This window comes from Schistocerca americana, chromosome 9 (assembly GCF_021461395.2).
Source record: "Schistocerca americana isolate TAMUIC-IGC-003095 chromosome 9, iqSchAmer2.1, whole genome shotgun sequence".
Taxonomy (NCBI): domain Eukaryota; kingdom Metazoa; phylum Arthropoda; class Insecta; order Orthoptera; family Acrididae; genus Schistocerca; species Schistocerca americana.
Genome location: NC_060127.1, coordinates 142,985,904 through 142,997,944, shown reverse-complemented (window position 1 = coordinate 142,997,944; position 12,041 = coordinate 142,985,904). Strand labels below are relative to the sequence as shown.

The 12,041-nt window shown below is 44.8% G+C and overlaps 1 protein-coding gene across 1 annotated transcript in view; it reads right to left on the bottom strand.

Annotated features, from left to right (window-relative positions):
• The window catches only part of LOC124550752 (proline-rich receptor-like protein kinase PERK13), a 34,490-nt gene extending 23,984 nt beyond the window's left edge, over positions 1-10,506 (bottom strand). The window contains exon 1 of the mRNA XM_047125475.1: positions 10,263-10,506. Within this exon, the coding sequence (XP_046981431.1) occupies positions 10,263-10,506 (244 nt within the window). The remainder of the gene's footprint in view (positions 1-10,262) is intronic.
• Between the last annotated feature and the right edge of the window lie 1,535 nt (positions 10,507-12,041).

Here is a 12,041-nt window from a genome sequence, read left to right as displayed (position 1 = left end):
CAACAGATGACGTTGCGGATAATATCGACGAACCACAGGATCCGATATGTCCTTTGCCTTGGACGGCCAACCACGTTGAACAAAACGTAATAGTAAACGCAGATGAGGATCCGTAGCTGTCTCACGTGCCACCTGACGACAATCAATCGGAAAATCCCGGAGGGATTGATGCTCATCGGCGTCTATCTGATGGCAAGAGTCGTCAGAGGAATCGAAGACATCATCCGCAGCAATCGGCAATCTAGAAAGCGCGTCAGCGTTTGCATGCTGAGCTGTAGGGCGATACAGTATCTCATACTGGTATTGTGATAACAAAAGAGCCCAACGTTGTAGTCTCTGAGCTGTCCGCTGAGGAACTGGTTTAGACGGATGAAACAATGTCGTCAGGGGCTTGTGATCTGTTACTAAATAGAATGGTCTTCCATAGAGGTAGTGATGGAATTTTGTGACACCGAACACAATAGCCAACGCTTCCTTGTCCAATTGGCTATAATTACACTGAGCTTTGTTTAGCAATTTAGATGCGAACGCAATAGGACGTTCGGTGTTACCGACTCGGTGGGACAATACAGCACCGAGGCCGAAAGAAGAGGCATCACAAGCTAACACCAGAGGCTTGTTAGGATCGTAATGGACCAGACAACGATCATTCAATAAAGCTGCTGAAAGGCTGATTGGCAATCAGCTGACCACACAAACGGAACAGTCTTACGGCGGAGACGATGCAACGGTGCAGCAATCTGTGATGCATTAGGTATAAACCTAATATAATATGTCAATTTGCCAAGAACTGCTTGCAATTCATGCAGATTGCGAGGGGCGGGCAAATCACGAATAGCTGCTAAATGTGACTGGGAGGGATGAATGCCTTGAGCATTAATAACATGTCCCAGATACTCCACCTCCGTAAGGAAAAATGAACATTTATCGATGTTGCAACGTAGGCCTGCCTGAGACAACACTGTAAACAAACACTCCAAATTACGGAAATGTTCAGCAGGCGTCCGACCGGACACAACAATATCGTCTAAATAGTTGCAACACGATGACACATTAGCCAGAAGTTGTGACAAAAAACGCTGAAAAACAGCTGGAGCCGACGCACAACCAAAAGGCAAACGCAGAAAACGGAACAACCCCAACGACGTGTTTATGACAAAATACTGTTGTGATTGCTCGTCGAGGGGCAATTGCAAATATGCTTCACGGAAATCAATTTTGGAAAAGAAGCGAGCTTCCCCTAACTTATCCATCAGCTCATCCGGTCTAGGCAAAGGAAAAGAATCAATGACAGTCTGAGGATTAACTGTCGACTTAAAATCAGCACACAAACGTAACTTGCCAGACGGTTTCTTTATAATAACTAACGGAGAAGCCCACTGGCTCGCTGAAACGGGTTGAATAACACCGTTGTTTTGCCAACGACCAAGTTCATCTGCTACAGGTGCCCGGAGGGCGTGAGGCACTGGACGAGCACGAAAAAATCGAGGCTGAGCATTATCTTTTAACGTAATATGAGCGGCAAAGTTCGCAGCACTATCTAGTTCGTCTTTAAATATGTTACTGTATTGTTTACACAAATCGGTTATGCTGTCGTGAGGAACAACAACAGAATTAATTTGCAACACATTGTCTTGGATAGACAGGCCAAACAAGTCAAAACAGTCTAATCCGAAAATGTTTACACTGTCTGTAGCGCGGAGCACTGTGAATGAAACTGTTTTTGTATTGCCACGGAATGTGGCTGGCACGCTACATACACCTAACACAGGAATTTGTTCTCCACTATAAGTAGCCAAAGAATGTTTTGCCGCTGAAAGTTTAGGGCGGCCGATAGCCGCATACGTAGCACTATTTATGAGAGTCACAGACGCACCAGTGTCTAATTGAAAATTGAAGGTCTTATCATGGATCCGTATCTTCACAAATAGTTTATTACACTGTCTCTGGATCGGTGCAGTGGAGGCGGAAGACACAAAATCAGCGCGTTTAGCGCGTGTTCGCTGCTTACGACAACTCGTGGGTTGGGCGGGTGCAACAACAACTCCCGCTTCACTTGCAGTCTGTACATTACGTTTTACAGCGTTTGAATTACGCTTGGGTCGCATAGCGGAGGGCTGGGTGGGTGGCTTATTGCGAACAAGTTTATTACCCACACGAACCGTGGAAGAGTCTCTAAACGCGACCTTCTGGGCGGGCTGGCTTTGAAGAACATGAATATCCATGGGCTGGGGAGCACTAGAATTGTTCTTGCGTTTACGCAAACAAACAGTCTGGATGTGTCCTTTCCTTTGACAAAAGTGACAAACCGCGTTTCTTAACGGGCAACGTTCACGAGGATGAGCAAGAACACACTTAGGGCAAGACTTAACTCTATCAGTTTGCACACGCGGCTGACGAATGTGTTTAACATGACGCTGCCGGCTAGTGTTTACAGTCTGACTCTGCCGGTGGGGCCGCGGGCGTGACATAACTTGCTTAGCACAGGCAATTTGAGAAATACATGGCTGATCTAACTCACACTCAGCATAGTCAAAAGTATCTTGGGCTTCAATGATGTTCATCACAGTCTCTAATGACGGGTCAGGCAACTTTAAGATAGCAGCACGAATACGAGAATCTGCAATGTTTTGAGTAATAGCGTCTCGTAACATGACATCACTGTAGGAAGCTCCACACACACAATTAAATCGGCACTGACGGGTGAGGCCCCGTAAATCTGTTAACCACTGTTTATTAGATTGATGTGGCAGTTTCTTTAATCTGAAGAACTTGAATCTGGCCGCTGCCACATGAACTCGCGACTCGAAATACTCAGCAAGCTTGTTAACAACAACGCCATAGTCTAAAGCTTCTGGCTTGGATTCCGGGAACAACTTACAAAGTAGTCGATAGACTTCCACGCCTGCAGTGGAAATTAAATAAAGCTGCCGCTCAGTACCCGTGATTTTGTAGACTGTCATGTGCGCCTGCAACTGCGCGAAATATTCTCGCCATTCTTCTCTTGATGCATCAAAAGCACGGAAAGGTGCCTGTGCTTGTTCCTTTTGTGTTGGAGGATTAGCCGCTTGTTTGGCGATTGCCTGTGCTTGTTCCTTTTGTGTTGGAGGATTAGCCGCTTGTTTGGCGATTGCTTCCACCAGACTTTGTATTTGCTGATTCTGTAACAAGATCAACTGTTGTAATTCGGCAGACATAGTGAACACAAATTAAACCAGCCCCCAAAATTTTATCGCTATAATTAGTATAACCAGAAACAAGTTGAACCAGCCCTGCACACGAGTTCGGAAGTCCTCGTCGCCAGTTTTGTGGCGGCGTTCGTAGCGACAAGCAATTCGCTGTAGAAACGGCTTACGAAGTCACCGCCACACTTTTAATAGCGGGCCGACCGGTCCACTGGAACAGGGAACAGAAAGAGGAAAACCCAAACACTCTGATTAAATAAAAGTCGGTACTTATCTTTATTAACGAAGATACAGCAACACAGTAGAGAACTCCGTGTCTACAGAAATCTGTCTAGTTCGAGTCGGAGCGGCTAGGTCAGCGTCGGCTGACGACAAACAACAACTCTGCTGCGATGAACACACAACTGACTAGCAAGTACACAATTCGGTGGCGAGTATACAACTGAGCGGCGAATACAGAACTGTCCTAGCGCTCGCGACTCCAGCGCTTAAGAACCCAGAAGCCAGCGGTGGCGCGCGCAGACTTGCGGCGATTTCCTGTCTCGCTGGCGCTGCTTATGCGGACGGCGTCCGGACTTTGATGCTGCCAACCTTTTTGGCAGCGGGCTCGGGTGGCATTACTGGCTAGGATATAACAATAGTAATTGGCAATTTTGGGGTTTTATAACAATTTCGCGGTGAATAATTTAATCTTAATTTGTTGAGCAAGCAGGTTCATTAGGAAAAATGAAATGTTTAAGTGCGTGTGGCAATTTATTTAGTTTTACACGTGGAACACACCACGTGGGGCTGATCAAGAATCTAGTGGAGGCACGAGTGCATGTAAGTAAGAAGTGTTACACAAAATATGCGTGTGGAATTAAGTACTGCTATAATTTTTCAATTTTCTTACATATCTGCAATCCTGAAAGATTTAGCAATGTGGATCCTTTGTTAAGGATACGTGGTCTCTCGTGTGAAGGCGTATGTCGAATTTCAGCAAACCAGGTGCAGATAATGCTTACTCATTCATGGTTATTGGAATGTAGAGTCACGGGGGAGGGGGGGGGGATATTTTCTGAATAATTAATATTGCGAAGCGGGGAAAGAGATTAGTAAACTGATAACGTAGCCATGAACTTTGGTTGCAACAAAGTAAGTAGTTCAACTTGAGTGTGCGTATTTTGTATGTGTGATTTTGGAAAGGTTTTCATATTTCAGTGGGTGAAGTTCTGTCGGCAGAAGGCAGCAGTACAATAGTGGCTATTAAAGTGAACAATCAAATAGGCGCGGAATTTGTATGTGATAATTTTGGTTTTCGTTGGAATAATACTGAGTAGAGACAGTTACTGAATGGTGAATATCGGGACTGCTAACGACTCGATCCTTACGTTTCTCCTGTGCATAAGTTGGTGCAGTAATTGTGTGTGCATCTTGATTAATGGATACAGTTGTGAAATATCCTTTTCTTCCGTTCCAAAAGTGGGGATTTGTGGTAATAAGAGATACCATTCTGTAGGAGACCATAGTTTTAGTAGAAATTTCAGATGCGTTAACGATAAATCTAAATACAAAGTCAGATACGTCAAATTTTACATTGTTAATAAGAAAGTGAAATGAGCTGAATTTATATTGTGGAATCTGTTGCAAATTTCATGCTGTGTAAAGATCAGATGCGTTAAGATTTGTATAAAGAAGTGATTTTTTTGGTCTTATACACTACTGGCCATTAAAATTGCTACACCACGAAGATGACGTGCTACAGACGCGAAATTTAACCGACAGGAAGAAGATGTTGCGAAATGCAAATGATTAGCTTTTCGGAGCATTCACACAAGGTTGGCGCCGGTGGCGACACCTACAACGTGCTGACATGAGGAAAGATTCCAACCGATTTCTCATACACAAACAACAGTTGACCGGCGTTGCCTGGTGAAACGTTGTTGTCATGCCTCGTGTAAGGAGGAGAAATGCGTACCATCACGTTTCCGACTTAGGTCGGATTGTAGCCTGTCGCGATTGCGGTTTATCGTATCGCGACATTGCTGCTCGCGTTGGTCGAGATCCAATGACTGCTAGCAGAATATGGGATCGGTGGGCTCAGGACGGTAATACGGAATGCCGTGCTAGATTCCAACTGCCTCATACCACTAGCAGTCGAGATGACAGGCATCTTATCCGCATGGCTGTAACGAATCGTGCAGCCACGTCTCGATCCCTGAGTCAACAGATGGATACGTTTGCAAGACAACAATCATCTGCACGAACAGTTCGACGACGTTTGGAGCAGCATGGACAATCAGCTCGGAGACCATGACTGCGGATACCCTTGACGCTGCATCACAGACAGGAGCGCCTGCGATGGTGTACTCAACGACGAATCTGGGTGCACGAATGGCAAAACGTCATTTTTTCGGATGAATCCATGTTCTGTTTACAGCATCATGATGGTCACACCCGTGTTTGGCGACATCGCGGTGAACGCACATTGGAAGCGTGTATTCGTCATCGCCATACTGGCGTATCATCCTGCGTGATGGTATGGGGTGCCATTGGTTACCTCTTGTTCGCATCGACGTCACTTTGAACAGTGGACGTTACAGTTCAGATGTGTTACGACCCGTGGTTCATCCTTCATTCGATCCCTGCGAAACCCTACATTTCAGCAGGATAATGCACGACCGCATGTTGCAGGTCCTGTACGGGCGTTTCTGGACACATACAATATTCGACTGCTGCCCTGGCCAGCACATTCTCCACATCTCTCACCAACTGAAAATTTCTGGTCAATGGTGGCCGAGCAACTGGCTCGTCACAATACGGCAGTCACTACTATTGATGAACTGTGGTATCGTGTTGAAGCTGCATGGGCAGCTGTACCTGTACACGCCATCCAAGCTCTGTTTGACTCAATGCCCAGGCGTATCAAAGCCGTTATTACGGCCAGAGGTGTCTGTACTGGGTACTGATTTCTCAGGATCTATGCACCCAAATTGCGTGAAAATGTAATCATATGTCAGTTCCAGTATAATATATTTGTCCAATTAATACCCGTTTATCATCTGCTTTTCTTCTTGGTGTAGCAATTTCAATGGTCAGTAGTGTAATTATCTGAAATGTTTAATGAATAAACCGTTATATAAAATTCAAATTTGAGTCGGAACATGCTTTTTATAAGAGTAGACAAACCTTTCATTATTTTATTTAATATCTGTTTAAAAAAATTATTTAATCATTTTAGTATATGTTTGAATGTCAATCATTGGACCAAGCAGATTTGACATAGCTTTCAAGTTAGGGCATTTATGCAAAGGTCCCGCAAATAAATCCGTTGCGCGTAGTCTTAAACTGAAGTAGTAGAGGGAACCTTTCACGGGAATGGCCGCCGAAAAAATGCGAGATGTCGCGGCAAAGCGCAGCACATTAGAAGAGTTCAAAGAAGTATTTCTCGCTACCTACCGGTAACGAGAAATGCAGGATAGAGCAAAACAGGGGAATACGATGTGGCCTGAACTCGAATCTTCAGGAGACAAAGGACCGGTAAATGTTCGAAGCGTTATTAAAGAATAACGAGTTCTTGGACGCATCCTGCAGCCCGTAGGAAATTATGCGTTTCTGTTAATAGAAGCTCCAAACGCAGTACCGACAGGCACTTGTCGGTATGTGCGGAGACGACACTGAAACTTTCAAATGTCTACTCAGCGAGCTTGAATGGATATATGAGAGGCACAATGTAAGGGAGAAACGCAGAAACAATGACAGCAACAACCAGCAACTGCGTAAGAACAAGGGTTGGCGCACTGCGCGCCACGGTGCACAGGGAGAGACAGAGGAGAGAGCACCGCAACCCGACCGCACAGATTACGGGTACCAGAGCCGAGCAGCGGATAATGTGCGGCACGACGTTCGAAACTGGCGCGAGCGGGAACAGAACCAGAAAGCGACTGGAGGTTGGCGCGGTCCAGACAGGAATCGGCAGGTAGGATATGCGGTTGAGATTCGTACACCTGAGATGTTTATATTTCCCCACCTCCGCGTTGCAAATGTTTTGACATTTGAGTGAAATGCCCAGTCGATGTGCTGTTGTTTTCACGTCAATTCTACCAACAGTGAGAGTTGTTTAGTTCTCTGGGTCTTGTAAGATTCCTGGATTCGTCTCGTCGCTGTGCAGCCTATGAAAAGGGTTGCGGAAAACTCCCAAATAAATTCCAAAGTACAGTGCAGTTTTAACACCAATACATTTCCAGGACTCTGGTGTCCGAGCCTGGTGAACTGTACCGGTTACATCACATCTACCCAAAGTTGACATCAAACGACACAGAGTTCACAACAATCAACAAAAGAGTGAGCCTACAGTGCATTTGCTCGCAACCGTAGCCAGAAAACGAGTGCCCCAAGGCACCTGCGTGACCTCTATTTATACTTTTGTTAACAATTACCTACAATGAAAATTACAATTTTATGTAAAATCACAGTTAAAAGTTAAACCGAATATGAGATACACATTGCTAAAAATTTACAATCTCAGAGCTGAACAAGGTGAACCTATTTTCAACTTAGTTACGAGATAATATAACTTTTTCTGACTAATTATGTTACAGGTAACAATTTCATTTCTAAATTTGTTTATAACAAATCAACTAGTGCGTGAATGTTAGTGCTAACATATATCGGAAATTCAATTAACATGCTTTATTTATATGTTCTATTTAATTTGCTGTAGTAATTTTATAATGATAGGTTTACTGGTACATCCTGACCATGTGCTACATTTCTTTCGATTAGTTACAGTATTAATTTCACATTTATATTGTGTTTTTCACATAAGAACAATGTTAATCAGCAAAGCATCATTTTCGAATTATATGTATACTGAAATAGTGGTTATTTTTGTATGTAATTTGGAAACGGGTCACTTTACAATTGGTCAATTAGGCCTGGGGTTTAAAGCTCTCCGAGGGGTTCTGATAGGTAGCAATGAGATACAGTAATATTTCACATCCAATCCATCTCGCAACACGCGTAACCGTAGCCCTCCACGAAATTGACGCCAGGGGTACACGAAAGAGGTTCGCAATCTCCAAATACGCAAAATCACTCACGAGGACGCCCCTGAATTGGAATCATTGAAGACAAAAAGGTCGAGCGGCCTTCATCTCGTTGAAGCACTTCATAGAATAGGCTCTTCGTAATGTATCACACATCTGTTTAGTAGTAGAAGTTCAGGTATGGTTTGTTGTATGTACTGTAAATGTGACTGTGTAAACATCAGGTGTTGTAAAGGGTTTACTTATTTACTTATTTTTGGTTATATGGGTTGAGTGAAAACAAGGTTGTAAGGGGCATTTGTGTCTGACTACTGCATTTTTTTCTTTGTCCTTTTTCAGTGTCACACCCATCTTAATCGCTTTTTATTTTATTTTTTTCCGTGACTGCTTTTCTCATGGAGCACTGATCTGGAATCTGAACGCCATAATTCTAAGTGGTACTTATCGGAGTTTGGGGTCATGAATGATATATGTGTGATGTTGGCCTTTGACTTCTTGATGGGGGTACCGTCATCTGGCATGTGTGAAAGCTGGACCGGTCTGGTGGTGTTGCGGGGTGCTTACCACTCTTACGAATGCTTATGACAGTGAGTGGGGCACGAACTCGTTGCGTTGCACCTGATCAGTTTCGAGTAAGAACGGCACGCCCTTGAGCGTTGCGGCAGTTCTTTGTGGTGTTTCTTCGAGTGCGCTTAGCCACACTTGAGTTGGGTGTGCTGAATTCGGATTCGTGAAATGCTAAGGAGGCCACCGAGCCCTCCCTCGCTGCTGTGCGTTTGGTCATACTTCCGTATAGTGAGAGGTTCAACTCTCCTCCACGTTTAAATACATTGTGTCATTGTGTGTGTGTGTGTGTGTGTGTGTGTGTGTGTGAGAGAGAGAGAGAGAGAGAGAGAGAGAGAGAGAGAGAGTGCAGCCCCATCGTGGAGAAAAGATAGTGGGGAATAGTTATTCGCACCCCAACAACAAAACCAAGACACGGAATAGGACTACGTATTTCCCATGCATATCAGTTACGTCCCACTGTAGCGATAGTTTTATTGCTTGTGTTTCTTGGCTCTCGGTAGAACTGCACACGTCTGGACGTTTGCCCGACTTTCCTCGTCAAAATTCAGAGTCTGCTGGGCAATTCGTTCCCGAGATCACAGGAATACCTAATCAAAAACATAGAAACCTGGAGATTCGGAGAAGAACTGCCGTCGAAACATCAGTATTTCAGCGAGACGGGGAAGACGGCATCTAGCGACTCGGTTGTCGCAAGTCGGGCCAGATGGACACGTAAGTATCGAAATTTTATTTCCCTTCATGCTGGTTGCACTGCCGGTCTTCACTGTCTCTTTTGCGTTGCCCCTTTGTTTTCTTACTGTGGACCCCTGTGCTTGTCTTTAAAATGTTCACAGATCTCCCAGACGCCGCCACCACGTAGGAATACTACGTTTTTAGGCTTACTGTTGCGTGTTGGGCTTCATCATTCAGGTTTGGTCTCGGTTTGTGTTTACCACTGTGAATGCCTGAATGTTTAGGATATGAAAGTTGTTGGAGGTTAGTTTTTAAGTGCAATTAGAGTATAAGGGACGGGAATTTACATATAAGGTAATTAGTAAGGGGTACCCCTGTCTACTGTTAGATATTAGAGTAATTTTTGTGACTTTTTCATGTCAGTTGCTGAGTGCCACATTTTTGTATTTTGTTTTCTCTATATATACAGTAGTAATCGTTGAATAAATACTTTAATCTTTTTTGTGTTTTTAGTATCATCTAGATTGTAAATATTGTAGTTTTGTTTGTGAGTCTGAATCTGATGCACTACTGTAACCATGTACAAGATTTTGTAAAAGGTGTAGATAGTGTCTCGGTGAGGACTGTGCAGGCACTCTTCATGGAGGTACGGGGAGATACAAGGAGGTCGGACGAGAAAGCGGCCGGCACGGGACGAGGCCAGGGCCATTGAAGAGAAACAGGTGGTGTAACCTGTCAGGCACAACGCTGTGACAGGCGGACGACCTGGACTATCCCTGCCGGTAGATGAGAACAATGGACCGCCACGCACCACGCTTGGTTTCGCTGACTGGTGACATTAGAGAAGTGACCTTGGGGAATCCCCGAGCGCGGACTTTCTGTGGGAAGAGCCGAAGCCAGCTGGTGGTCCCGCCGAACTGCTGTTTGAGTAGGGGCTCCAGGGACGCGCTGCTGTCAACACGGCTACCCGTGAACAATGCCCTAGGAGGGGCGTTTCCATCAGCCGCGGGATGTCCTTGAGGGCTCGTACATGATGCCAGAGAGTTGGTCCACATGTGGGCGTGGTTCGCGTGACCACCGGCAGTCTGTTCCGGCCACCTGCACCTCGCAGCTCTAAAAGACGTACCACCTCTTGTCGGCGCCCCAGCTGGAGGGAGACGTGAAGTGTACCGCATTGCGACAAAAAGTGGCTGTCATGGGTGCAGTTGGTCCTCGTGTAGGATCTGGTCTGTGTGTACCGCCCACACCCCGCAGTGGCCAGCGGCATTGCAAGGGCGTGACGTGCGACATGGCAACTACAGCCCACATCCACTGACCCACACCTGGGTCTAGTCTGTAAGACCGCCCACAGCTCTCACCAAGACTACCGTGCTGTCACCTGTGTTACGTAGTGTCTTGTGTAAAAAAATTCTGTCGTCACCTACACGAAATAGGTGGAGCTCAAGGACGCTACCATCCATAACTTATCCCATAAACCAAACAAGAAAATGTATTTCATTTTTGTTGTATGCACAAATGCCAGTGACAGTTTCTTGTCATCATTTATTTAAGTGACGTATATTACATAATATAATTGTCTGCTTCCTTGTCTAGGCGAAACTTATGTATTCGCGGACGTGAGACAATCACCGGCGGACGTTGGGTCACCTACCGAAGTACGACGTTTCGGTAGCGCCTGCACGCAGACGACAGCGTCTCGTCTTTCAACGGCTATCTCGGTAACGATGCTTAGCTTCGGCAAATTCAGTAGCCTATCAATCGTTTTCACGACCATCTTTTCTTCATAGCAACCTTGCACTCGCAGTAGTCAGTCCCATTGTCCAATGCATGCTTATTTTGACACGAGAGACCAATCAATGGAACGATACAATAGAGTGTGCTTTCCAAGATTGGCATCCTTCCACCCACAGTACTCAGTTTCATTTTGACGTAAATTCCAGTTAGGATACCAGCAAACCTGAGTTCGTATTAATGAAATGTTACGCAGTTTAATTTTCTCTTTATATGTTTGTTCTCACTTGACCTTGATATTAGTTAATAAAGCTCTATGTAATGCCGTAGGTTCTTGTTATTAATTTTTCAGTGACACCCATTCTCATTACCTACGATGTCACGTATTTTTTTTATGCGTTGGAAGGAATTAAATTAATGTTATGTCAAGTTAGCCAACTCAGGGGTGATCCATAGATGGGGCCACTAGTAAGATTTCTTTGCGCTGTTGATAGCCGCGGCACTTCTTGGTTGTGGTGGTCACGACTTTTTAGTTGTTGGCAGACAGAGAACTGTCGGCACCGTAGACTACCTTGCAATGTTTGTATGGTTGCGTGAGCGGTTTCTGTAACCCGGAATTTAAAACTTTGGCTTTCATTTTGCTATCTCTAACTGTCAGTCAGACTGATCAGTGAGCGATGGATGGAAGCTAGAACAATCCACGTTTTCCTTGTATGTTCGTTCTGAGTGTATGGTCTGATTTTTGGAATAGCTTGTTGCCAATAATTACTTGGAATTATTTAAATAATGATTAGGTATTACAAAGAAAAATCTCAGTGTGGAAGAGATTTTTATAAGTTCTGGGAAAGAGTAATGTACC